At 37.9% G+C, this 26,635-nt stretch overlaps 1 protein-coding gene across 1 annotated transcript in view; it reads right to left on the bottom strand.

Moving 5' to 3' along the window:
* Window positions 1-26,635, bottom strand: part of LOC127429841 (roundabout homolog 2-like) — a 281,922-nt gene that overhangs the window by 22,304 nt on the left and 232,983 nt on the right. Inside the window, exons 19-24 of the mRNA XM_051679117.1 lie at window positions 22,955-22,997; window positions 13,271-13,395; window positions 10,436-10,711; window positions 9,051-9,176; window positions 2,488-2,647; window positions 612-875 (exon numbers count right to left, since the gene is read on the bottom strand). Of these exons, the coding sequence (XP_051535077.1) occupies window positions 612-875; window positions 2,488-2,647; window positions 9,051-9,176; window positions 10,436-10,711; window positions 13,271-13,395; window positions 22,955-22,997 (994 nt within the window). The remainder of the gene's footprint in view (window positions 1-611; window positions 876-2,487; window positions 2,648-9,050; window positions 9,177-10,435; window positions 10,712-13,270; window positions 13,396-22,954; window positions 22,998-26,635) is intronic.

The following is a 26,635-nucleotide window of genomic DNA, read 5'->3' as shown; positions in this document are numbered from 1 at the left end:
TCCCTTTTCTTTTAAAAAAGCAAGACACTTACAATGGAAGTGAATGAGGCCAGTCAGTACACCTTAAAATATTTACTGTTCCAAAATTATTGCCTCAAGACTTCAACTATAAATGTATGTAAACATGATTTTAGTGAGACAAAATCGCTTACTAACCACCCCTGTGTTAAGTTTTATATAATTTTACAACTTTGTTGCCACTACAATGCTGAAAACCTCAAAATGCAAAAAAACGCAAAAATGCTTTTGCTTTTTTAAAAAAAAAGAAGAATGAGTCTAAATACATTTTTGTGGTAATCAACATTATACCACAAATGCTGTTGATTGAACTTAACTTGTGTTGAACCCGGAATATTCCTTTAATGTGATAAACTACACCTGTGGCTACTCTGCTAGGGCATCTGTGTGAACTTGAGGGAACTGACTTCATACATCCACAAAAAAAATCACCCTTAAAGTCATTAAAATTGATTGCAAAAATGGGTCAATTAGTTAGTTAGTTTATTCTGAGAAAGGCTCTAGCCTCATTTGTTTGTTGGGGCAGTTGGGGTAGTAGAAGATCTTAGGAAATCTTTTTGGAAACTGATGCTTTAAGTTCAAGTGTATCTTACCAAATCTGTTTGGCCATGTCCAGCTGATAAGCGCGGGTTAGTTCGTCAAGGTGGGCCTGGAGCATAGGCTGTATTTCCTCGCGTGGAGAGGGGCTCAGTGTGGCTGTGGACTGTTTGCCAAATGACACAGCTGCAGGTGAAGAGGCAACACCCCGGATGGGAGGAGTGGGCACCCGTTCCTCTTCTTCCTCCAGCTCATCTTCTAAACCCTGGTGCAAGTACGTCTGCACAGGCAATGGTGGGCCCCAGCCATCACTATCATAGCTGGAACATATGAGGATGGAAATAAAATTAAACCTAAGATGGACCGAACACGGATCCCTTTTGCACTTCATTACTAATCAAAATTGCTTAACTAAACAAAAAATGAAACAAAATCCATTTACCTCCTGTTTTTTGGATGGTAATAGTGAGATTTAGAGTTAAAATACCATGTGCAAAACAGCCAAAACTCTTCTGCGTGTTACACGGCAAAAAGAAAAGCTCAGGCAGAATGACTGCATTTTTTATTTCCCTGAACTGTGCTTATACACGGTGAAATAATACATGTCATAAAGCCAATGTTCATTAGAGGAATTTGTCAGTGCACATCCCATAGGACATAACAGTTTTAATTTAAGCCATTAAAGACAGTGGCGAGATTTACAGTGCAGAAGACTCCTCATTTGCCAGAGAGCCTATTAAGGCAGATGACTCTCCGAGATGGAAATTAACGGGGTTGAAAGGCAAGCACACCTCTCAAGGCAAGACATTTAATTTGTTTCACCACTTTCATGTTTTCTTGTAACTATACAGATGGGCTGATGCTCGTATCACACCAGGGTGCGGTGCCGTCAGAGGCGAAAGTGCATTAAAAGTTGCTGAGCATGAACAGTTTGTCAAATCTAGTTTTAATATTATCACACACTGGCAGGAACATCCCGTCTATTGATAATAAACAATAAATGAATCACTCAGTAGTACTGTGGCTTGATGAGCTCTCTGAGGAATAAATATATACCACTAGCAGATTTTTGGCAAGAACTGGCTGATGAGAACATGGTGCTGAAGAAATCCATATGCACATCATCTTACTTTAAAACCACCATTTGCATCATTGATTCAGGAAATCCAATGTTTAATTGCAGGGGTCATCATCTCGAGATATTATAAACATGACCACTGAATTTGTAATTTGAAAATATAATTGGGGAGAGTGGGGTAAGATGTGTCGCATCCTTAATCTAGCAAACTGTGTGCAATTTTTGTCACGTGACAATATTTTAAGAAAGGGCAAATCACATTCAGTTGCATGTGATTGAAAGATCCACGTAATAAAAGTGATACACATTTTTATATGTTATGCAAAAACAGTAACTTACATTTTACATACATTTTACGTACATTTTTGGTTAAAGATTCTCCATGAACTATTAAATGAAGCAAAATGGTAGCTGTGGGGTAAAGTGTGCCAGTGGCTCAACAAGTATTGATGGTGATCTTTATATCTAAGTACCAGCAATAATATTACAAAATGTTGAAAATTGTTTCGCTACATTAAAATATTTTGAATATTAAACCTTTTCCCATCTGGATATCTGATATTTCAGATATTCCCCAATGACTCATCCTAACCCGTTCACATGACACAGTTTACCCCTAACATGGGGCAAGTTGTGTCACTGGACCACTTGTTTTTGATGGCTCTATTTCTGTTGCCCTGTCCTATAGATTTTCTTCCTTCTAATTTCAGTTGATTTAATCAAAATTCTAATTAGGTGTTTTAGTATGACATCTTTCTTATTTTAAGTAAAATGTGGCACAGCTTACCCCACTTTCCCCTATCGATTACAAATATAAGTTTGTACAAATTATAACAAACTGGTTGGGTCCCTACCCTCCTCCATCATGGTGTTCTGATATGTAGTGGTCCATCTCTGTGCCCGGAAGAGGGTGGACAGGAGGTGGTGGCAGGGGGACGTTAGCCCAGCTGGATCCGTTCATCTTGGTGGGCTTGGCGTTTGCTTTGGTCTTCTTTTTCTTACCGCCTTTCCCACCTACAACAGCAAGAGTTGAAGGGATCCATTAAAGTTAGAACACAGAATAGGCATTGCCATGTGTCATGATTAGCCAATTTCCACGTTTTCGCCTTACAAGAACCTTGATTCATTCACTACATGTGCCTAAAATTCTTTAGCTAATGGAAGGCTTTTGCAATTCAGGTGTCAAACTCAATTCCACAAATTTTTGCATTTCAATGTACATCTCTGCTGCTCCTGAAATAGTTGTTCTTTCTAAATTCACTGCACACAACTGCTTTCAATATGTTCCTGAGCTTGACACAACCATAAAAGCAATCTCAAGGCTGCATGGTGAAAAGGAACAGTTTACAGCATGTCAACGGCTCAAATGCTTCAGGGTGTAACAGAGCGCGGAAACGTAGAGTGAAAAATGACTTTATAGACCTTCACCTTCCTCTTTTACCATGATTGCATCACATGTAACTTGGAGGAATGTCTTTGCCCGCAACTTTGGAAAGTATGCACTTAATTTTCTTTAAACAAAGGAAAAAGTACAGAGAAAGACAAAGAAATGAGTGAAACTGTTGGGGAAGCTACTTTGAAACTGCAGCTTGGCAAGCTAATCATAATTTAAAGTAGTTAAACAACAGTGAAGCAACTATAAAAGTATGTATGGTGCGTTCATGTCATGTCAGAATTACTGCAATTACGAGATAGCAACTTGTAGGTTCTACTCGAAGCAATTCACGTCCTCAGACCTCGTAATTAATTTTTTTTCTTTGACAACACTTATAACGCAAAAACTTTATTTAGCTTGTTTTAGCTTGTTTCTGGAAGTCATTTTTTAAAAATGTAGCTTGTTTCTGAAAGTCATTTTTATTTGTATAGCGCTTTTCACAACACTCATCATTTCAAAACAGCTTTACAGAAGCTTACATTGTAACAGGAAAAGCTACAAAATTTTGAAAACAGCTCCAGTGATCACGCTCCAGTGCGGTGTTGTACGTACCATGGTAACTGATCACGCTTCTGTCATGATTTTATTTAAAAAAACATCTAAATTTAATAGCCATCAAAGCCAAATTAAGACATTTGGGGACTAGGAAGTGATGTATATGTGTGTCCTCCACCAGCGGCATGCAGAGGCGGCAGGATTCATTACTGTAAATTATTAATGCTGCCGCTGGCAAACTCTACATGACCAGTGCATTTCCGCGTGTTGCCAGATCCTCCCACGACTTAAGCCAGGCATAAAATAGCTGAGGCTGATGGAGCTAGACACACAGCCAAATGGAAATGGGGGGGAAAAAACCTTCAATGGCAGTACGTCTGTTGTATGGGATCCTATCAGCCATCTCCTGCCTCTCTCTGCCAATGGCCTCTAATCGCCCCTGCCACCGCAAAATGTTCAGATTCAGGCAGCCCTGCACCCTGTGGCTTCAAGCACTGTGTTATTTAAAATGATGCCAAGACTTTGAAATGGCTATAAATGAAGTCCAAAAAACTCCATGCTGATCCACATTAGTGTTGGGGATGCTACTTTGAAACTAGCTTTTAAAGCTACAAGCTTCAGTCAAGCTATGTTTTTGATATCTCTTATTAGGTATATTAGGTTTTTTTTTTTTAAATAACTAGCTGTATCTTTGTGGTACATAAGCAATTCAGGTTTTTAAATGCATGAAGAATTACAGCATTCATGAAAGCATTACACTTGAACAGATAGGTTTACACTAAATACAACTACAAAAAATCTAGATTACAGCCTAATTTCTAATGATTTGATTCATTTTTTGAATCAATTTAATCATCACAAAAGGAACTGATTCACTAGAATGAGTAAGACTTAGAGGAGAGTGTGCTCGATTATTACCTCAGTTCGCTCGCTTTTTAAGGTAAGTGAAAAGAAGAAAAAAACTGGAAAAGCTAAACTGTTTGTAGGGCTGGGTATCGATACAGATTTCACGTTTTGATTTGTTTCACATACAGAAGATCTCGATTCAGTTCTAATTTTGAAACAATTTAATTTGATTCTGATTCATTTTGGTATATTTCAGTTACAATACCAGTTTTTCTGAGCTAATGCTGTAAATTATACTGGGAACTTGGTACATTAAATATATATATATATATATATTTTAATTCACAACAGGGCCCAAACTATGCTGTTCAATTGCTATTTAGTTAACAGTTATAATAATCTACATGACCAAAACTGAAGTAAATTTTAGAGGAAAAAATAAATCTTGGGATTATTGAAATCAATTTCGGGGTTGTTTAAATAAAGATCATGATTAATCGAAAAAAAAAAAAATCTATATTTTTATCCATCCCTACTCTTTTTAAAATTGAAAAATGTTCCGGGGTTAGTAGCGTTGCCACTCTCCAATACTGATCCAAGTTCAGGGCTTGTTGTGGGCTATCAAAAGATGGCCTGCCTTGAATCTTGGACAAAGAAGAGATGAGAGAGAGTGAAAGAGAGGGAGAGGACTGTAACTATACGCTGCTTAAGACAGATTTGTCATACGGCGGCTGGCGTTTATGATACTCTCGGCAGAGGGCCTATTAGAGAGCGTTCTCATCGCAGGAAATTCTCGCTGACTGTGCGCTATTGTTCCAGCGAGCAAGGGAGAGCAAAAAGCATTAGGAGTCTTGTGGAAGAATGGAAGTGTCAAACGAAGATGAATAAAGCATGCTAGTAATAAAAAAATAACAACAGGCTGGAGGCAGTAGTGGCTGGAGTGGATGTGTAGTGAGGGGAAGTAATTGGGTTTCCTAATCGTTCCTCTGGGTGACGCTGGGCTTCAACCAATAAGTGGAGAAATGGTGTGATCGCTCAATCAATCCCTCACTTCCTCTTTCCCTCTCTCTTCCTCCCGCTGTTTGTCAAGGAGAGGGCATCAATAATGTAAACGAGTCTGTTGAGGAGCCGGAAGAGGTCCTGAAATTACGAATGTACGAAATGCGAGGAAAAGAGAGAGACTGGGTGCCGTTGGGCAGCAGTGACTCGACTGACAAATATGAGGTCGTTTCCTGAACTAGGCCATGAGCGCACTGAAATATGGCCTTGGATTAAGTCCCTTTAAGGCAAGTCAGGTCAGTTAACAGCCATATTTGTAGTCTACTTTTAATCTACTTCTGTAGTCTAATCTACTTCTGCTTTATTTAAAATCTTCAAAACTGTTGGTCAATGTTACATTCAAAAAAGGTATTTTTCAGGCTGGTACACCTAATGCGCAAACAAGTTCTCAATAAAAAAAATAAAAAAAAAATAGGCCATTGGCTATATTCCAGCATTGTGATGCCTCAATCTAAAATACAACTGGCTCTTTTAATTGAAAGGCCAGATTACAGTCAACCATATTTAGTTTAACGATTCCTCCCATTCATATTCTTCCAAGTGGCCTGTCTCATCTTTATAATGTCTATATTGTGTATTTTTTAGAATGCCGAGGGAACTAGGCAGGTTTCGGAAATTGAGATCACTACAATAGATGAATATTTCATAACTCTGGCTGAGTAAAGGGCCACGGCATATAATCTTTATTAACACGTCAGCGAGAGTTTTCTCAACTCTGATCTGTTCTGTCTTGTACAATGAATTATGGTCTTTTTGTATGGTCTGGTGAATAGATGGTTTAATAACAGTATTCAAACATAATTGCTATTTAATACCCATAACAAAGACTTATATATATATATATATAGTAAATGCATGTGTTTCAGATTTAGAGACTAAATTATTTGTCAACGTTTAACAGTGGTTTGATTAAGCTCCATTGCCTTCTGAAGTGTAGGATGATAGACCAATTGCAAAATTCCTATTTTTTCTCCCCAACTGCAAAACTTTCCCAAAAATCTCATTTCTGGGATATACATTGACATTTAAAATAATTTGGAATTACTTTGGATAGCAGCCCAAAATTACTCACTGAAAACAAATTAAGTGCATATGCTAGATTGGAAACTATTGAGTAAAACTTGATTTTTGACCTATTTCTATATAAAAAAGCACTCCTTTCCTATCCTCCATGCATACCTCTCTTTTACTCTCTCTGCCCTTCTTTTAAAGTGCAAGAAGATTCTTTAATTTTCCTCCTACACTAGGAAGAGGCTATCAAACTTTCATTTAATGAGATGGAAAATCCATTAAGGGAAGCGAATAGATATGAAGGCCATTTTTTCTAAAAGAAAGTTTTAAGAAAGCATAACATATTGCATTGAACTTCAGATATGTAATTCCTGTGTAATTTGTCTGCATGCATAAAACAGTTTTATGTTAATCAAGTTATTAAAAACAGACACACCTACAATGCCAAAGTTTATGAACTTAAACATTTCATTACATCTTTTAAATGTTACAGGACGACTGAACAAGGTCTGATTGATTTAGTTTGGTGAACCGATCTCACTCTTGGGACAAAAATCCTGGCCTGATGGAGGTTGATATGTTTGACCTAAATCTGCCCTTGGAGTCCTAATTGTCGTCCATCACACACTTCCTTGAGATCTTCCATCTAATGTCTGATGCTATGTTGGATTACTGCACATTTAAAGCGCTGGCATATAACTTGATTAGAAGCACATACTGTATACAGCGAGACGAGAGGATAGGGGCCGTCTCTGTGTCCTATAAATGACATTGTAATTTTCAGTACATGAATTTTATTGTAGCTTGTTACTATTAGAGGAAAGAATGGGGAAAAAAAATGAGAATCGTTTCAAATCAACTCACTCATGTGTGGGGTATCTGTGTGTTTGTGCTCAAAAAGCAATAGTAAAACTGATCTTGCAACTTGTATTAATTCAACACTCTGGCTTCGTAAACACAAGGTTAATGACAATGTTAAAAGATACTGAACTGAATAACATCTTGCGCAAACTGGTGAAACTAAATGCAGAAGATAACAGTTAGAACAGATATTATCATGCACCGTTCTCCTTTGTGTAAGTTGAGGAACCCAAGCGTGAGATAGGAAGGCATTCAATTAAATTCATTCAAACTCCTCATTATTTTGTGTCAATTATGCGGTAAAATATGGTGATTAAGTTACAAAATTTCCAATCAACTGGCTAAAAAAATTATATTAGCTATATATTCTATTATAATTCTATCAATCTGTTAGCAATCAACCAGCTAATCAATTAACTCCTAAAATCTTCAAACTTTTCTATGTTTTAGGTCTTAAAGTTAACATAAAATCAAAATGTACTCTTTATTGCATGTTCCTGGTCTTATTGTGAATGATTTGCTGTTGTATATTATCCCATATGATTATAATAATAAAAAATGCATTTTGTAATCTTCTATAAAAATTGTATAACTTGTTTCGCCTTTTTGATTTTTCAACCCCTCCACTCCACACCTGCTTTTTTTTTTTTTTTTGTAAGTAATGCACACTTTTCATGAAATACATTGGAATACAGGAGCAAAAAGCATTACAAACATTTCATGCTGACTTTTCCACGCTCAAGATTACGGAAGCAAAATGGGTTGTGAACTGTGATTCATGTTGACTTTAAACAACTTTTCTACACTCGAAAATCTGTTTAATTATGGAAACAAAATGGGCTGTGAACTGCATTTCATGTTGACATTAAACTCAACTTTTCTACACTTAAAAATATATGTTCGATTACGGAAGCAAAATGGGTTGTGAACTGCGTTTCATGTTGACTTTAAACTGAATTTTTTACACTTGAAAATATGTTAAATAACAAAAACAAAATGGGTTGCGAAATGCATTTCATGATAACTTTAAACAACTTATTTTACAATTGAAAATACATTAGATTATGGAAACAAAATGGGTTGCGAACTGCATTTCTAGGTGAATTTAAACAACTTTTTACACTTGAAAATATGTTAAATTATGGAAACAAAATGGGTTACAAACTGCGTTCCATGTTGAATTTAAATTAAACTTTTCTACACTTGAAAATAGGTTAAGCTTATGGGAGCGAAATGGGGTGCAAACTACGTTTTATGTTGACTTTAACAAAATTGTTACACTTGAAAATAAGTTAGAAGTAACGTGTTGCGAACTGCCTTTCGTGTGGACTTTAAACTGTAAACAATAAATCTGGTGTGTTAAAACCTCTCTATGAAAAAGTGTATGTTCTGCAGCACCACATTTAATCTTCTATCCATCACATACTGACTGCTACAAACCTGCTGGTTTAGATAAATTGCCTCCCCCCCCCAGATAAATAGAACTTTTCAATGCCATAACACAATGGATGTAAATGGCTAATGTTACAGTAGAGTTCACAGCTGAGGAACACACAGTTATTCAACAATAATATTCACAGTATCTGCAAATACCAGCTGCCAGAGTATCATATACCAAGGTTAGTGGAGGTAAAAGGGGAAGGGTAGGCTGAAGGAAAGATGGGGGGGTAATCTGCTTATCTGCTGACTCTAGATCAGTGAAATACCAACCTGACAGACTGTTGCTCCGATCTGAGCTGTTGTGGGAGCTGGTGGTGCTGAAATCCTGTGATTGGTTGTGGGGCATTCTATTAGACAATCCATCAGCCAATCGGTAGTCAGGAATGAAAAGGAGTGCTAGTGGAGGCGAAGGGCAAAAAAGTGGCATCAGGTGCAGGGCAAGATGGCACAAGCGCATGCAAGGACGTGCAGTTAGAGCGACAAGCAAAGCATTGATCACACGCAGGCATACCGATATGGCTGTGTTCGAAACCAAAGGCAGCTCTTTTGTATATAGGTGCCTTTCTAAGGGACTGTTCAGTCTGACACGTTTTGGCATCCATCTGCACTGTTTTTCTATTGTTTTTCAATGTAAACATGTGCCAGACTGACATCTTTGTCCATAGCACTGTGTCCGACTGAACACTGTTTTTTTCAGTGTCTCACACATGAGTGCCGTGTTTTTTAGATGCCTCGGCATATTTAAAAGAACATAAACTTTTACATATCTTGACACTCCTGATTTCTGTTCTAATCATTGTGCTGCATCTAGATTTTGTAAGCGCAAGCACGCGTTCAGTCTAAACGGCACCGAAGGACACTGGTTTCAGACAAAGGCAGCCTTTTTTCAGGTTTTCAGGCACAGCCTAAGTCTTTAAAAATGCAATTCTTTTCACTTCTTTCTTCCTTGTTGGAATCGTGTGAACAATGCAGACTCATTACTTGATTTAGCTCTTAATCACTTTAAAATATCTCATTATGTCAAGTGTCTTGGCGAAGTGTCACGTTCAGAGGTTAACAATGCACATTAGTGCTAATTTTCCTGGAATTAATTCTATTTGTTGCAAAGTTAAACAGATCATGGAAACATTTATTCATGTGATTTACAGTCATTTCAGAGGTTGAGGTTTATTCAAGTCCAAATGAAAGTGGAAATGGGTTTTAATTGTGTTATAGAAAGTCTTCAATTTATCATTCTGTTAAACTATGGAGAATAAGTCCATTAATATGGATAGTAGTACTTTTTCGATTAAAGTAGCCAAGTGCATTTATTTAAAAGCTTTTCAAAAAGAATAAATCTTGTATAATGACGTTACATTCTTTTAGCCTGAAGACAATTTGAATAATTGGTCTGAAACACATTTAAGGGTCATGGATTTTGTTAAGGGCCCAATAATACACATTCTTACAGTTCCTATATGTCAAAAAAATGCAACATTAGTTCGATGTCGGTCAAATTAACATTGATACCCACCCCAGGCAATCTGCAGAAATAGAGAAATTGGCTTTGTTTCAACAGATGGAAGATTTTGTACTGCTGATGGCTTTTTAGAAGAACACAGCCATGCGTGCGCACACACACACACACGAACCCCTGGCCCTTCATCCTGACTCACTGTTGTTGCAGGAGTTCTTGTCTGGCAGCGAGTAACCCAGGCTGGCCATCTCCTGTTTGGCCTGCAGGGAGGTCTTCCATTGGGCTTCGGGTAGATCAACGGCAAGTTCATGAATGCTGTTGGAATGGAGGATCTGGGTGGTGGCATAGGGTGTCGCCTGGGAGGCGGGGCTTGGGCTGCCGAAGCCCCCTTTGGTGGTGAAATCGATACTGCTGTAAATGGCTCCATCAGAAAGCATGGTGCCCGTCTTATCTGCCTGGGCACTGGGAATCACATCTAAGTGGCATACAAAGAGATTGATTTGAGATGAATAAATTGTTGGAGAAGAAGTTGGCATGGACCACTTTTCTTTCTGCCACACTATATACTTTTTGTTCCATTTACTTCCATTAATTTGCATCCGAATGTGGAAGACTGGAAATGCAAATTCATATGACGAGAAGACATGTGACCAATAAAAAATCAAAACATCACACATTGACCTCAATACAAAGAATACATATTTTAAAGTTGCATTAATAAATTAACAAATATGTTGTTGCAGGAAATTGATTAGATGTTATATTATAACATTTTGAATAGAATAGAACAGAATTTGTTCTTTGTGATGTACTGTATATTTACAAAAAATTACAAGCCCTTGTGCGTGACATCACACCCTGTCCGTTGTGGTGTCCAATGTAAATTCTTAACATTGGGCACCAAGGCCTGAAAGTATTTTTAGCACAAATGACATGCATGACCAGTTTTAAAGTCAATATAAAATCCAAATCAATCCTATTTACTTTCTTTACCCACATTCAATTTTGAAATCAAAACAATTTTGAATCAAAACAACTCTCCGTTTTCAGCTGATGTCACAAATCCCTCTTACTTCTTTATTCACTCTTAACCAATCACCTTGCTCCTTGTAACATTTCTTGTAAGTATGTAACACCCACTTTTCACAATTAAAATCCCGATGGAGAAAATCAAGCCCCGGCCTACAATTTTTCTTGTTGAATATACTACTTTGTTACTCAGAAATAACTAATATTACTTCGAAAATTTGGTTGTGAATGGCGTTTAACGTTGACTTTAACAAAGATTTAAAAATGAACAAAACAATGTGTTTTTACAAACTCCTCCACACCAAGTCTGAAATATTTCACTGTAAAGCGTTGTACCGTGCGACAGTTTTGCTCGTGTTTGTGATAAAAAAAATTATAATATGCAATAACACATTTTTACCCATTCGAACATGTGCGAAAAGTATCGTTTTCGTCTACGAGTAGTGCTAATGTCTGCTTTGGTATTACAAAATCTTGATCATTCTAACTTTAGCAAGTTGCCATTGACGAGTTGTCATGGTCGTGGTAGAAGCTGGTCCGATCTATAAAACATGAGATATTATACTGTTTGCCACAAATTCTGTGGTGGTGGGGGCAAATGACCAGTCAAGGAAATTACGATGGTGTTGCAGCACGACTTGTAATAAAAGTAAATCATTCTATCATTTTATTAACAATGCATCAAAATTGTACTTGTAATAGTAGTAGTACATTGTAGAGGTAAATAATAAAAATTGTAATAAATAATAATAAAAATAACAACAAAACATTTTCAAGCATACTCTGTTTGCTAATCAATTTTAATTTGTGCTGATGATTTTATTTTAGTTATTTTTACTATACTAAGGCAAGGTCAAATTATTAGCTGTTTGGATACCAAATAATTCAGTCATGTTTTTAAAGAATGATGACAATTTGGTATTGGACTGTGTCAATAGTTGTGGCCCAAAAATATTTTACTTTTTTGTTGTTTATTCACACTGGACTTAAACAAGTCTTAACTTTCTGTTGTACATTTTTTTCCCTTTCTCCTCCACATTTGACTGGTACTACTTTCTTTTCTTTGTACTTTTGGAGGAGGAATGGATCTATAACTCTGCATGTGTGTGTGTACTCAGGGGGAAATGATATACAGCGGCTGCATCTACACCACTCAAGCATTGCCTGTCCTTCACGACTCAGTGCTCGGCTACCATCTTTTCCTCACACCCCCAACGCTCTCTCTCGCTCTCTTTTCTTCTCTGCTATCGTCCCATCCTCTGTGTGACAGCAGGATACAGTTGGTGATATAGTTCTGTCGCCAGGGCATGATGAATAAATGTGTGTCCAAACATGGACGAGGCAATCCACATACAAGTACATCTTTCAGACATCACCAAAGCAATCTGAATGAATCATTCTCCAGAAATACCCTTCCGGTCAAAAGTCTGGACACACTTGGAGTGATGTAATTTTTTCAATATAAAAATAGTTTATTTTATCACAGTTTAATAACCAGAAATTATGCAGAAAACATGCAGAAATTCTTGAAATTATTTTAATAGACAAACAAACAAACAAAACAAAAACAAAAAAACGTGTCTACATACTGTATATGTATTTATTTACATTGAAGAACATAAAAAGTGGGATAGATTTTTTTTTTTAAAGAATAAGTGTCCAAAATAGTTTTGATAACTTGTAATAATAAAGAATGAGTAAGTGTGTCCAAACTTGTAGTGTTTGAAGGGAGCTTTTTGACTCTTGCTTAATCTAATTTGTATCAAAATTTCAGCTTCAAGAATTATTTCACTATAATTTTATGCAACACATAAAAATAAGTGTGGATGAAGTCACTCTTGACTGATTCTGAGGTATGCTGTTAAACTCTTCCCTGAAAGTTACATTCTATTTCATTTCAAGTTTTGATTACATTTATAACCACATTTAAAATCAATTTTGTCAATTCAGTCCTAAAGTCCTAAATTCCTAGACAATGCAGTAATGTGTCTAGTGGTAGATTCACCTCCATGGCTGAAGTTGAGGTCATTGGGTCCTCCAGAACTGCTGTTCACGGGCAGACTGGTGGTCGGCCAGGAGTCTGCAAGCCACGGGTACCCTGAATCGCTGGCATTGAGTATACCAGGACGACTGTGGGAAAAGACAGGATGCATGTGAGACTTCTCTGTATGTATCCTTCACCATGCAGACGATCCCATAATGCACTGTGATGAGCTCGGTGGAAAAAAAATTAATCCAAGATGGCAGATGAAGCAAAGGAATTTTGTCAATTCAATTCCATTCAATGCTGAAAACAATTTTTCCCAAAATGTGTGTGTGCTATGCGGATTTATGCTCAGGGTATTGTGTCGTTCCTCTCGCGTCACCTGTGTTGATGAAATGAGTTGCGAGTCGAGTCTACAGCGTGTGGTGTGTGAAGAGCGGTATTTGAATGATGCGTGGAGTAGCTACATAGAGTATGTAAAGTAATCCAAATCGGTCTCTTATGAGGCTTCAATTCAGTTAGGATGCTGCCATGGAAGACAGATACCTATGTAAGCAGGAGACAGCTCACTGGGTTTTGGAACAGACCCGATAACATCTAAAACATCTCGTCTTTGATTTGAATACCAGAGAAAACATCTGTTGCCACTTCTAATTTTCACTTTATTGGAAAATGAACAGACGTTTGTCTAGGATGTCTAAAGTACCCCACCCCCTCTAGGACTCCTTGTGGTGACACACATACATGAATGTGAAAAATGTCTTAAATTGAAAATAAAAATTATGCAAAATACGGTTCCACTGCCAGTAATGAAAATGTAAATTATTATTTTATTTTATTTTATTTATTTATTTTCAGGTGTAGCAAAATTTTAATTTTGGACCCTGCCCAAAGAAATATGAAAATACATTTGACTGGGCTCTTTGAGGTGTAGAATACAACAGAAACAACCCAAGAACTGCAATGCATTACAACCAAAATTGAAGAACAAAACTTTCTCTAAAGTGCAACTGCACTAATGAAAGCTATATAATGAAAGTCTGGTCTCCCTGTCTGTCTCGATATGTCACATTGTAAGATTTTCAGACAGGATTGAGAAGTAATGAATAAAACACATGACAGTGGTCTGTAGGGAGTCCAAATAAAGCCATAAATGCAAACAGATGGCTGTGTGCGTGTGTGTGTGTGTGTGTGTGTGTGTGTGTGTGTCAAGGAGTACAAACACAAGTGTGCATCATCCTAATGGATCAGCCTCTTCAATTTTGCCTTTCTTTCAATGTTTTTCTAGGGCTATCTAAAGTTTTATTTTAGAATTAAAACATTTTTTATTGAAAAATATGCACTGGAAAAAAAAAGATAAAAATATTTAACACATCCTTAAAAAAAATAAAAAATCCTTGAGCAACTTGTGTATTTGAGTAGCTTTACAAAGTTTAGGGAGGTTTATGCTCCAACTTTTGCCAACAGTGTAAGAAAAATACATTTAATTCAAGATATACTCTCTTATTATCTTACACAATTTTACTTCAAGTAAATTTATGTTGTTTAAAAGATGTTAAGATGTTTTTTTCAAGACAAAAGTCAAACAAGACTAAAATAGATAAATACAATTATTTTGATACATTCTTTGTCATATCTATCTGCATAGGAAGAAACACAAACCTAATACCCTTCTGTGCACACACACACACACACACACACACACACACACACACACACACACACACACAATGCATTAGCATGGTTTAGGTACTATTTACCAGACTGCTACTACTTTGTATGTGTAAACAAGGAATTGTCAAATCAAACAAAAGTTAAGTCTGGAGTGTCACAGGGATACGTTTTAGGGCCTCTGCTTTTCAACTTATACATGCTTCCCATGGGAGATATTATCAGGAATCATGGAATATTTTTCCACTGTTATACAGATGATACCCAACTTTATATTTCTTCTAAACCCAACAAAAATTCACAATTCTCCAAATTAGCAGAGTGTATCAATGAAATCAAAGACTGGATGGCCAGAAATTTCCTTCTACTCAATTCCGACAAAACAGAGGTACTAATTATTGGACCAAAAACCTCTAAAAATAAGCCGCTAAAATAAAATTTGACTCTCGATGGATGTACTGCTATGTCGTCTTCTACAGCAAAGAACTTAGGTGTTATATTTGATACCAGTCTGTCCTTTGAAAATCAAATTTCTAATGTTTGTAGAACAGCATTCTTCCACCTCAGAAATATTGCTAAGTTACGACACATGCTCTCTGTTGCTGATGCCGAAAAACGAATTCATGCGTTCACGACCTCAAGACTAGATTATTGTAATGCATTACTGGGAGGATGTCCAGCAAGATCAATAAATAAACTTCAAAATGCAGCTGCCAGAGTGCTGACTGCAACCAAGAAATATGATCGTATTAGCCCAATGTTATCGTCGTTACATTGGCTACCTGTTAAATTTTGTATTAATTTTAAAATTCAGTTAACTACTTACAAAGATTTGAATGGTCTAGCTCCACAGTACTTACAGTAAGAGACCTTCTGACACACTATATTCTGTCACATTCATTCCAATCACAAAATTCTGGCTTGTTTATAATTCCAAGAATATCAAAATCCACAAAAGGTGGTAGATCCTTTCATATTTGGCTCCTAAACTATGGAAAAGTCTCCCTAACACTGTTCGGGATGCAGACACACTCACTCAGTTTAAGTCTAGATTAAAGACTCATCTATTTAGCCAGGCATACACCTAATTTATCCTTCAACTCACAATTAGACTGCTTTAGTTAGGTCTGCCGGAACCAGAAGCATCTATCATGATCTATAACTCTGCATAAAATTGAATGGAATCTATGCTAATATTATTCTATTTGTTTCCATGCCTCATCCTCAAGATTCATATCCCGAGGTTACCAGAACCAGTTGGATCCAGCTCCATTCCTGCTTGGTGTCGGACTCCACTGGTGTGTGATGATGACAAACTACAGCCAGTGCTAGCCAGACATCACTTCAGTCTTTTGACTTCAGAGGATGAACTGATGCCAACTCCAACTGTAAGACATTGGATATATTGGATATATGCCACTGCCTGAACTTGGATTTAGGATGGACCCCACCTAAACGACCTGCCGGTTGAACTGGGATGCACCTCACTGATCTCTGCCTGCACCAGCTTTGTCTATTGATGGACTACACTCTTGAAATGGAATACATAGACATCATTTAATTGCCACCAAAAGCCTTCATCAGCCAACTAACAAAGGACAATGCATCTATGTGAACTTCTGCAATTAATCCAGGATGGACTTCAAAGACATTAGTCATTAATCTTAAATCATAATAAATGTTTTTTTTTTTTTTATTTTTTTTTTAACACTGGACCTTAATGCTTACATAATTTACAAATTTTAAACCATGACTTGCACTGCACACAAATAACTAATATTGGCATTATATTCATATTGTTTAACCAGAGGGGAACTGGCCCCCACAGTGAGCCTGGTTTCTCCCAAGGTTATTTTTCTCCATTAACCAACATCTTATGGAGTTTTGTGTTCCTTGCCACAGTCGCCTTCAGCTTGCTCACTGGGGTTCTAAATGCAATTATTATTTAATTATTTAATTTGTATACACAATTTACAATCATATTTAATCAAACTACACAATCATCACTCTAAGACTTTATAGATATTACAGTTTCATCTATTTTGTTAATGCATGATTTTCTGTAAAGCTGCTTTGAAATGATGTGTGTTGTGAAAAGTGCTCTTCAAATAAAAATTACTTGACTTGTCACACACATGAACAGATTCACTACAAGAAAATCGGCTACTTTTGTCTGGATAAAACCCAACTCCTCTGTTGTGTGAAACACTCCTCCACATCTGACAATTGTCTGTGTACAACCCAACACATAGCAGGTTTCATTTAACAGGTGATGTTTGTCTCCCTATGGGTGTGTGTGTGTGTGTGTGTGTGTGTGTGTGTGTGTGTGTGTGTGTGTGTGTGTGTGGCGTAAAGGCACCATTAAGACGCTAACCTGTCATGGGTGAGTGCTGTGGCCCATTATGACCACTTTACTGTGCAATCACCTCTCCGATGCTCGTTGCCATTGGCAACAGATGCCGAAAAGAGCTTGTGTTCCAACCTCCCAGTTGTATTTTTCCCCTATTACTTCATTTGTGCTGCTAAAATGACTTTTCACACTGCCACTGTAAAAATGGCTGTTATTTCTCAGAAATAACACAGATTCATCTGTGCACGTCAAAAAAAAAAAAAAAAGAAAGAAAAAAAAAAAGAAAATCAGCAAATTACTTTTTACAAACTGAGGTACGATTCAAAATTATTTTCTGTGGTGTAGATAGATCTCAACTTGTATTTAACCTGGAATATTCCTTTATATTACATTCATGCATTTGGAGCTTTTATCCAAAGTGACTTTCAGTCCATTCAACATCAACATTGAATCGAACCTATAACATTGGCATTACTAGTGTCAAACACAACCAGTTGAGCTACAGGAACAAACTTTAATTGTAAGGCAGGCATATTGAGCATCCTGATGTCTCCCATTCACTTTTAACATAAGTAACTGCTTAAATGGTTTCTGGCACAAATAATTGGTTCCAAAGATACAAGTGTAGATGTGTATCAAGACAGACCAGATTTCTTTGTCTCATTGCTCTCCTCCCCTCTGAGTGGAAGTACATTTGCCCTGAGGTGGCTTGTCTCCCTCTGGCTCTGGCAGCAGTGTGAGGTTTTTGAAGCCTGGGTCAATATGCCGGTAATGGCAATGTAGCAGCCAGTCGCTCTCTAAGCCACAGGTTTTAATAAGATGCAGCGCAGCCTGAATGGAGGGTGGCGGGTTGAGGAGGCAGGGGTCCTGACAGACTAAGCGCCCCTGATGTGGCAGTTGAATGCCAAAACAGGCCTTCAGGGGAGGGGGAGGATGAGCCATTCAATTTGATGACTCCACCTCAAGATACATTCACTTCTTACAGGGTTTAACATCGAAGACTTGACAACCTTCCCCATACTGTTGCCTTTTTCTTGTATCTGTCTGAAATATCATAAAAATTTTCCCTAAACACTACTTTTGTGTTTTGTTTTTTTTTTTCTTTTGCTTGGCTCCAACCTAACTCTTTAGGTTATTATTTTTCAGTTATTTTGCCTGATTTATCAGTGCTCAATATTATAAAGAAAAAACATGCTTGTTTTCAAAATATGTAATAAAAATTGAATTACTTTCTCTGCCACTGAAGCGGCATTTCTTCTTGCTGACGTAATCAAGGGTGTGTGGTCGGGACTTTTATTTTGAAATTCTAGTTCCTGTTTCATGTCATGTGATTCCCTTGGCATGTGATTTCATGTTTCCCTCCATGTTCATGTGTCTTTTTTTCATTGGTTGATTGTCTTGTTATCTTGTTTAGAGTTCTTTGTGTTTATTGGTTATCCTTGTCATGTGTTCTCCCATGTTCATGTATTTAAGCCTCATGTTTTCCTTTGTCCATTGTCAGGTATTGATGTTTGTTGATGTAACTTTGGTTGGTAGTTCAAGTTCACGTCAAGCCAAGTTTATGTCTAAGTCAAGTTCATGTTTATGTTTCATTCATGTTTCTAGTTAGGGTTTTTTGATTACACATTGGAATAAATTTGCACTTGGGTTCTTTACATCATCGTCTTTGTCATTGCCAGCGCCAGCAGCATACGTTACAGAATGTTACAAATATCATGATCCAGTCAAATCCAATAGATAAAATAAAGCCCCGCCCTAAATCTTTTTCTTGCTGAATATTATGTTTCGCTTAAAAAAAAAAAAAATCATATTTCCGAAGTTAAATGTGCTGTGAATGTCGTTGTATGTGTTCTTTAAACTCTCTCTGTACAAATAACCTGAAGTTTTTTGTTTACTATTTTATTATATTATCCCAATTTAAATAAAGTGAGAGAGCCAGGGAAAAATGGATGCTGGTTTTTCTTGTAAACTACTACACACATACATATTCTTTCAGCCAGCCCTCTCGTGGATCATTTGTAAGTGCGGGTGATGATGATGTTGACTGTGGTAACAGCAGCGCTGTCCTTGCATTCATCTTCCCCCGTGCAAGATGATTAGATTGAGAGATATCGCTTGAGCGGGCATATTTCTGCCCTGAAAATCACCGGGAGAGGGGCCAGGGCCTCATCCCAACCCTGACATCCTGCACTGAATCCCTCTCGACCGACAGTAAGAATGCACTGTGGCCTTGAGACGAGAGAGATTTGATTTGGCTCCATTTTTCCCTGCCACGCTCCCAGACACACATGCGACAGTGAAATACAACCTCGCAGCCCGTCTGTGAGGATCGCCGTAAACAAGCCGAGTGAGCAATATTAATCCCAATCCTCCTTCATAAATCAGGCGTGTTTTACAGGCCCACACACCCTCCAATGCAGCACCAGAGAAAGAAAGAGAAAGAGTGGACTGAAAGCCTGCACATTAAATTACACTTAGGATATGTTAAAACATGCATTTCCTTTTATATTTACATTGGCTGGTGAATGCTGTCACTTAGTTTGAGTATGGTAAAAATATAATTTAAAACAAACATGCCCATATAAACACAAATGTCTGCATGTGTATAATAATGGAGGGAAAGAAATAAAGAAAAGCAAGGGGGAAGAAAGGAAGGAAGGAGAGAGGAAGAGAAGAGAAGAAAGAATGGGCAGAGGAAGGAAAGAAAGAAAGAAGGTAGGAAGGAAGGAAAGGTGCAGGAAGGAAGGAAGGAAATGTGTAGGAAGGAAGGAAAGAAAAGATAAAGGAAGGAATGAAGGAAGGAATGAAGGAAGGTAGGACAGAAGAAAGGAAGGGGGGGATGGGAGATATCAGTATATTTAAGAATTTCCTTCTTATGTCAAATCTACAGGGATATGTGCTTATCGACTGGTCTCTTGGGTGCTATATAGGAAAAGACAAGGTATCACTATTACAAAAATGTAATTGGATGTCCTCTTTGATTAGATAGGAGACCCCTGGGATCTAAAATGGAATCATCAATTGAATTGTGAGTAGAACTTCACTTGAGCAGAAAATCTTTCAGAGGCAATCAGGTGATAGTGTCTACTGCTCATGACATCTTCAGCAGCTTTAATTCAAGCTACTGAAACACCTTTATCTATAGATACAGCAACAGACAAAAAGAAGAGGTAAAAGTGTGCCCTCTCAGAATTTTGAGCGAACACTGCATGAAAAGAGTCAAAACTGGAAAAATGTAGGAATAGTAAACTCCCACTTAATTTCAAGTTTGTCAGATGGACCCAAGTAACATAAAACCGTTAACAGCCACAAAACGCCACATACCTCAATTCAGCAGACATGTACAGGGAACCGTGAAGTTCAACGGAAATTTACAGCTGAAATTTGGCTGGTTGTGACTACTGATGGCAGTCCTGCTAAGAGGACCTTTTATACTGTATGTTAATGACTGGCAATTGTGCAACCTGGTCTAATTTGTTTTTATTTTCTTCCCAATTTGGAATGCCCAATTCCCAATGCGCTCTAAGTCCCCATGGTAGCGTAATGACTCGCCTCAATCTGGGTGGCGGAGGACGAATCTCAGTTGCCTCCGCGTCTGAGACGTCAATCCGCGCATCTTATCACGTGGCTTGTTTAGCGCATTACCGTGGAGACGTAGCGCGTGTGGAGGTTTCACGCTATTCTCCACGGCATCTCACCACGCATCCCACTGAGAGCGAGAACCACACTATAGCGACCACAAGGAGGTTAACCCAACATGACACTACCTACCATAGCAACAGGGCCAATTGGTTGCTTAGGAAGCCTGACTGGAGTCACTCAGCACGCCCTGGATTTGAACTTGCGACTCCAGGTGTGGTAGTCAGCGCCTTTACTTGCTGAGCTACCCAGGCCCCTGAATGTAACAATTGTTAACCAAACAGTGGTGATATTTAACTCAATAACATCTTCATTATATTTTAGATTTTGAATGCAATTTCAAACAAAATGTAAAAAAAAAATAAAAAAAAAATAAAATCTTTGCTATATAGATTGCACTATTATTGTAAAAAACAAAAAAAACAAAGTGTTCGTCTAAACCACTGTGACAGAAATTATTAAGTTTAATAATGCTATGCTGCAATTATCAAAATGGCAAAGCCAACTTTACCACATGATGAAAATGCACATTGGCTGTCAAGTTCAACTGCAATATTGCTTGGTTTAAAAAACGAAATAATTATTAAAATTATATCTTAAAAAGTTTATATTTGGTCAGGATTTAAACCCCGGTTTCCGTAATTGCTAATTGAAAACTCCTACCACTACACAAACAGGTCTTAAATATATACACTGGATTAGTAAATTATTAAGTATTTTAGGGTGGGACTGCCACTGTTGCCCCTCAAAAATATATATTCATGACACCCCTGAGAAGAGGTGTAGGCAAGCAGAATTATTGTAAAAAGCGCCACTTTCTGCATTTGGCCTGTCAGGTATGATAAAAGACACAAAGACAAGAGCTCCCTTTTCAGCTGATTCTTGCAATCCAGTGGGTAACTGGTGTCATTCAAATGAACCTGTCCTATTCTTTTTGCCCCCCTCTAAAAAAACGAAGCACAAACCTGCCAGTAGATTCCGGAAGGGTTAGCCTAGCTTCTCCCTGGGGTAATTATTTTTACATTATTACACATGCTCATATTCCATATGCCCAGCTGAGGTGACAGGCAAATTTATCACCGTTGGGGTCCGCACAGGCGGGGGGGGGGGGGGGGGGGGGGGGGGACTGACAAATGATGAAATAAAACCTCTCTCTGCTTAAATTGTTCCCACTAATTCTTTTTGGGGGCGAGATTTATGAGAGGCTAGCCGCCCGTGAAGGGATATATGTAGAGATTTGTGTGCATACATGCGAGTGTGTAGTGTGTATTTGTTTGAAGGTATGCAGGATACACAAACAGGCAGAGCTCATCTTGGCATCCATCAGTCACATGGTGATATTAGAACCAGCTTGACGCATGTATTAACAGAGAGATGCCATCCAGACTCACTGTCGGTACTTTCAAATCTGATAAAACTGTGTGATCATGGGTAACGGAACATAACGGAACATTTTTTCCACAAATTACAACTGTCCCTCAGTGCCATCATTTCCACCACAACCAAAAATGCTAGCTATGAAATTAACCTTAACAAGACAAAGGAGTCACTGTTAGACATTGTCTAACATTGTTAGTCCAGAAGGTCAAACATGCCCATTGTTGAAGAAAAACCCTTGTGTTGCATGGTATGCAAAGATTTTTCCAAATTGACGGACTCTACTGTGACTTTTAGAAGGTTAATCAAGCTGTTGACCCACGAGAAACGGTTGTGTGCGCCACAAGAAATCTCATGGAAATCTACGAAAACAACATTTTATTTCTCCCATCTGTGACGTCTCTTAAGATGAATTTCTAGCAGTGCAGGGATGGCGCGAACCTGTTAAAAGCAGAGTGCGGGGCGGAAGATGACTGCCTTGTAGAGGATAATGGTTTTGATGACCTTCCAGGGGTTGATGGACAGAATATGAATGAGGTTTGGAATTGAGGGGCCGGACTTTGAAGGTTAAAGGCAAGTGATTGGCACAAAGATAATAACCGGGGCTGTTTTTTGGCACTGCGAGGAAAAACAAGGGAAAACAAGAGAGTGGATGACAGGAATCTTACCTCCCGTTGCTCATCAAGCCTCCATCAACACGCTGGAACGTCACTGGGGTTAGGAAGAGAGTAAAAAACAGAGAGAGAGAGAGAGAGAGAGAGAGAGAGAGAGAGAGAGAGAGAGAGAGAGAGAGAGAGAGAGACTAATTATGCAACATCTTAACAAAATCATAACAAAAATGCAATTACTAATGCATGATTTTTGACCATTCAGATGGCTTATTCTTGTAAATTTGCTTCAGCACAAAAATAACTCGATTTTTACATTTCTGAAGACAATGTGAGTGGTGCTTGCACATGCAGAACTCGCCGCCACAATGGTATGCAGTTACTGAGGTGTTTTGAGTGGTTGTCAGCAAGTTGTTATGAGATTGCTAGGGTGTTTTGGTTGGTTCCTAAGTGGTAACTAGGTTGTTTATGGGGGGCTGCTTTCTTACCCAATTCAAAAGAGCCCACCTCTAAGTTTCTATGACATTTTGGTCCCTAGATATAACTTTGTTCCCTCCTTCAATGGGTCTTTTTCCGTCCATTTTTTTGTCCGCCAGGCAAAAACAAAAAAAAGGACGTTTGTCTGCTAATAATAAGTAATAGCATATCTCTCCACAAAAAGCCTTATATTTTGAGGTGTCTTTCATGTCTGTAGCACAAATGTGAGTTGATAAAAGAGGTCGAAAGATAGTGGATTTTGCCGATACCGATAACTAAGGTGGTGTAAAAGGCCGATAGCCATTTTCTTTTTTTTTTTTTATAGAATTTACAGAATGTAAAAAAATATATAAAAATGTAAAAAAATTCTAAGTCCTTCCTTACTATGACGAGCACAGACATTGAGGCTATTTTTCCCCTCTTTTCTTTCTCTGCTTTTTCTTGTTCATGTACTTGCGGCTACATGAAAAAGGGGAAGTGGTTTGAAAAGGAAAGGGTACAAAAGAAACATTGAAAGGATGGATTAATGAAGAAAGGTGTGTTAAGAACCTTTCTCAGTCAGTTGTCCATATTTTACGACGTAACAAACTTCTAATAGCAATTCATTTGACTGTTCAGACTGCATGTAAAAATGCTGCGAAGTGTAACACAGCTTTGATGTTTAATAAAAAGTTAGCTATATGTAGCAGGATTTTGGACAAATACAATATTGCAATACAACAGAAATAGAATCACTTCTAGCACTTCTAAATAGAGTCACTTTGCGACAATACGCAACTTTAGAACGGAGAATCTAAACAGAGGTTTGCATTCCCTTTTATTCAGCAAGCAGCAAATGCTCTGACACAGAGTGACACTCAATCTGTTTACACAGTGATTTGCAGAAAATCTGAATTAGATTTGTGACATTTTCATCTCCACTGTTAACAATCCATCACCTCTTTTAACAAACAGACAGTTCAAACATTAAACTTGATGAACACTAACCAGGGATGGGCTTTCTATGAGCGCAATATTTGTTGAGATTATTTGCATTCATGTCTAATTCCAGAATCTGGCATTTCAGTAAATTGAAAACAAACACTGAAGGTATTTTCTCTCCCCAAGGGACTCTTTTTATGTGTCACTATGTGTGTGTGCATGTTTGTTAAGTGCCTATCTACAACAGGACACATTGCTGACTCTTTGATGTGGCCTGCAGACTGGCGCTGGTCTCGGCTTTAGGCTTGGCTCCAGATAAGCACTCTCTCCAATATGAAAACTGATTACTCCTCTTTAATAAACATTTACTGCGGCACGACAAAATCGGCGTATAAAAATACCATCAAATCTTCCTTCCTGCCTGAGCAGAATTTAATTTAGCCCTGTGGTGATGACAGCTTTAAGAGAGAAGAGGAATGAATATGTTTGTTAGCGTGTTTGTGTGAACAGGTGCATTTGGCTTGCGGATTTACCACTTATAGCCATCATCAACACCCCCCGGCCTCGATTAAATACAAAACTGCAACAGCAGAGATGCATGTCTTAAATGTCATCTCCTTTCAAAACAGAAATGCCTTGACACTAACGTCTAATTTTTTAGAAACCATCCGCTTTATTTGTTCTATAAACCCTGTTATGCTGGAGCGTTCACAAGATTTGCAGTGAACTGTATTAATAAGCCGAAGACAAATTGGCTGCAGGAAAAAGCAAATACACACGTCTCCGGTTAGATTCAGAAGCTTCTCGCTCTATAAAAGAAACCACCTTCTGCAAGCATGGACCAATGTTGCTGCAAAAGTACCTATACACACAGGATCTGGCATGTTGGAAATGAGCCGGAACAAAGGTCAGAAATTAACCAGGGCTCAGGGAAAAATGCCACAGAAATGGACAAAAATGCCCCCAAAATTGAAAATGTGGGGGAAAATTGTTTTAAAATAATTTTATAATATTTAATGTCATTTTATTTAATATTTAATTTAATAATATAATATAATAAAATGCCCTTCAAAAACATTTCCAGGAAAGAAATATTGCCTCTTAATGGAAAAGTTTTTCTGACACTGCTCTGAACAGTGCACTTATCTGCTCAGCACATGGTCCCTGGGAAACCGTGCAAGATGTGCTCCTCTGGGACTAGAGAACCCTGAAGCCCACTGAAGCAGTGGAGATGAGGGACCACTGGAGTGCATTAAAATGAGGAGAACAGGGGATATCTAGGCCATAAAACCTGGACACCTGACTACTACGGTCTTATCTTCCAGGGAGAAATAAGAGAAAGTGGAGTACAGAGGTGTCTGCTTTTGCTGGGAGACTGATTTCATTGGTAATGAAATTTGGAGTGAAACCCTCTAAAACGATAAAAGCGCACCTCAGTCCACACACAATCCCCAAGAGACATGGGGTGAACCTGGGCTAGCTGAGGGATTTCTTTTTTTCTTTTTCTGTTATCAATACAGACTGTGATTGTGGCCGACCATGCAACTAGATCGGGTCATCACTGGTTAACCTCTGTAGGCCTGTGAATCTCCTATATATCACGCATCTTGCAGATAAACCAACCATTGAATTCCAAACATTTCTGAAGCTATTGTTAAAATGAGTGGAAAAATCAATGGTGGCAAGACCATTTTTCAGAACTGGGTGGTATTTGGTGTGATGGTACAAATATGGTTTGCAACCCAGAATTTTGCCAATAACTATTAAAGAAATGTTATCAAATAACATAACCCTCAGAAACGTTATATACCACCAAATATGTTGCTTCAAAATTTCACATTGGATAAGAAATTTAGTTTGTTGTCCTAACTACACACAGTTATATAGCTTGTTGCACTGTATTATTTGCATTTAGCATTGTTTTTTCTCTGCTGTCCATGATCCAATTAGAACAGACCTGCGATCCATATCTGGGCTGCGATTAAACAGTTAAGAACCATTGATTTAGACAACCATGTAAGTATGTTCAAGCGTTTAATAACAAAGACAGGAACTAAGAATAATACGAAGGAAAACTTAGATATAGAAGAACAAAAAAACATTTGCGACACCTGCGCAAACAGAGACACCCAAAAGGGTGAAGAAAAGAAAAGGTATATGAAGATGACGAGTAAACCACAAGAAAGAAACCATGACAGCACAGGTGACCACCGCTCAAACAAATGGCCTTAAAAAAGAACAAAGAAACACAAGCCTAAGTGGAGAACCCACCTGCGTCTGTTAAGCACCAGAGTTAATACAGACACATTAAATGCCTGGATATTAAATAAATCAGGAATGGTG

Source organism: Myxocyprinus asiaticus, chromosome 39, assembly GCF_019703515.2.
Source record: "Myxocyprinus asiaticus isolate MX2 ecotype Aquarium Trade chromosome 39, UBuf_Myxa_2, whole genome shotgun sequence".
Taxonomy (NCBI): Eukaryota; Metazoa; Chordata; class Actinopteri; order Cypriniformes; family Catostomidae; genus Myxocyprinus; species Myxocyprinus asiaticus.
This window is presented reverse-complemented; position numbering and strand designations above follow the sequence as displayed.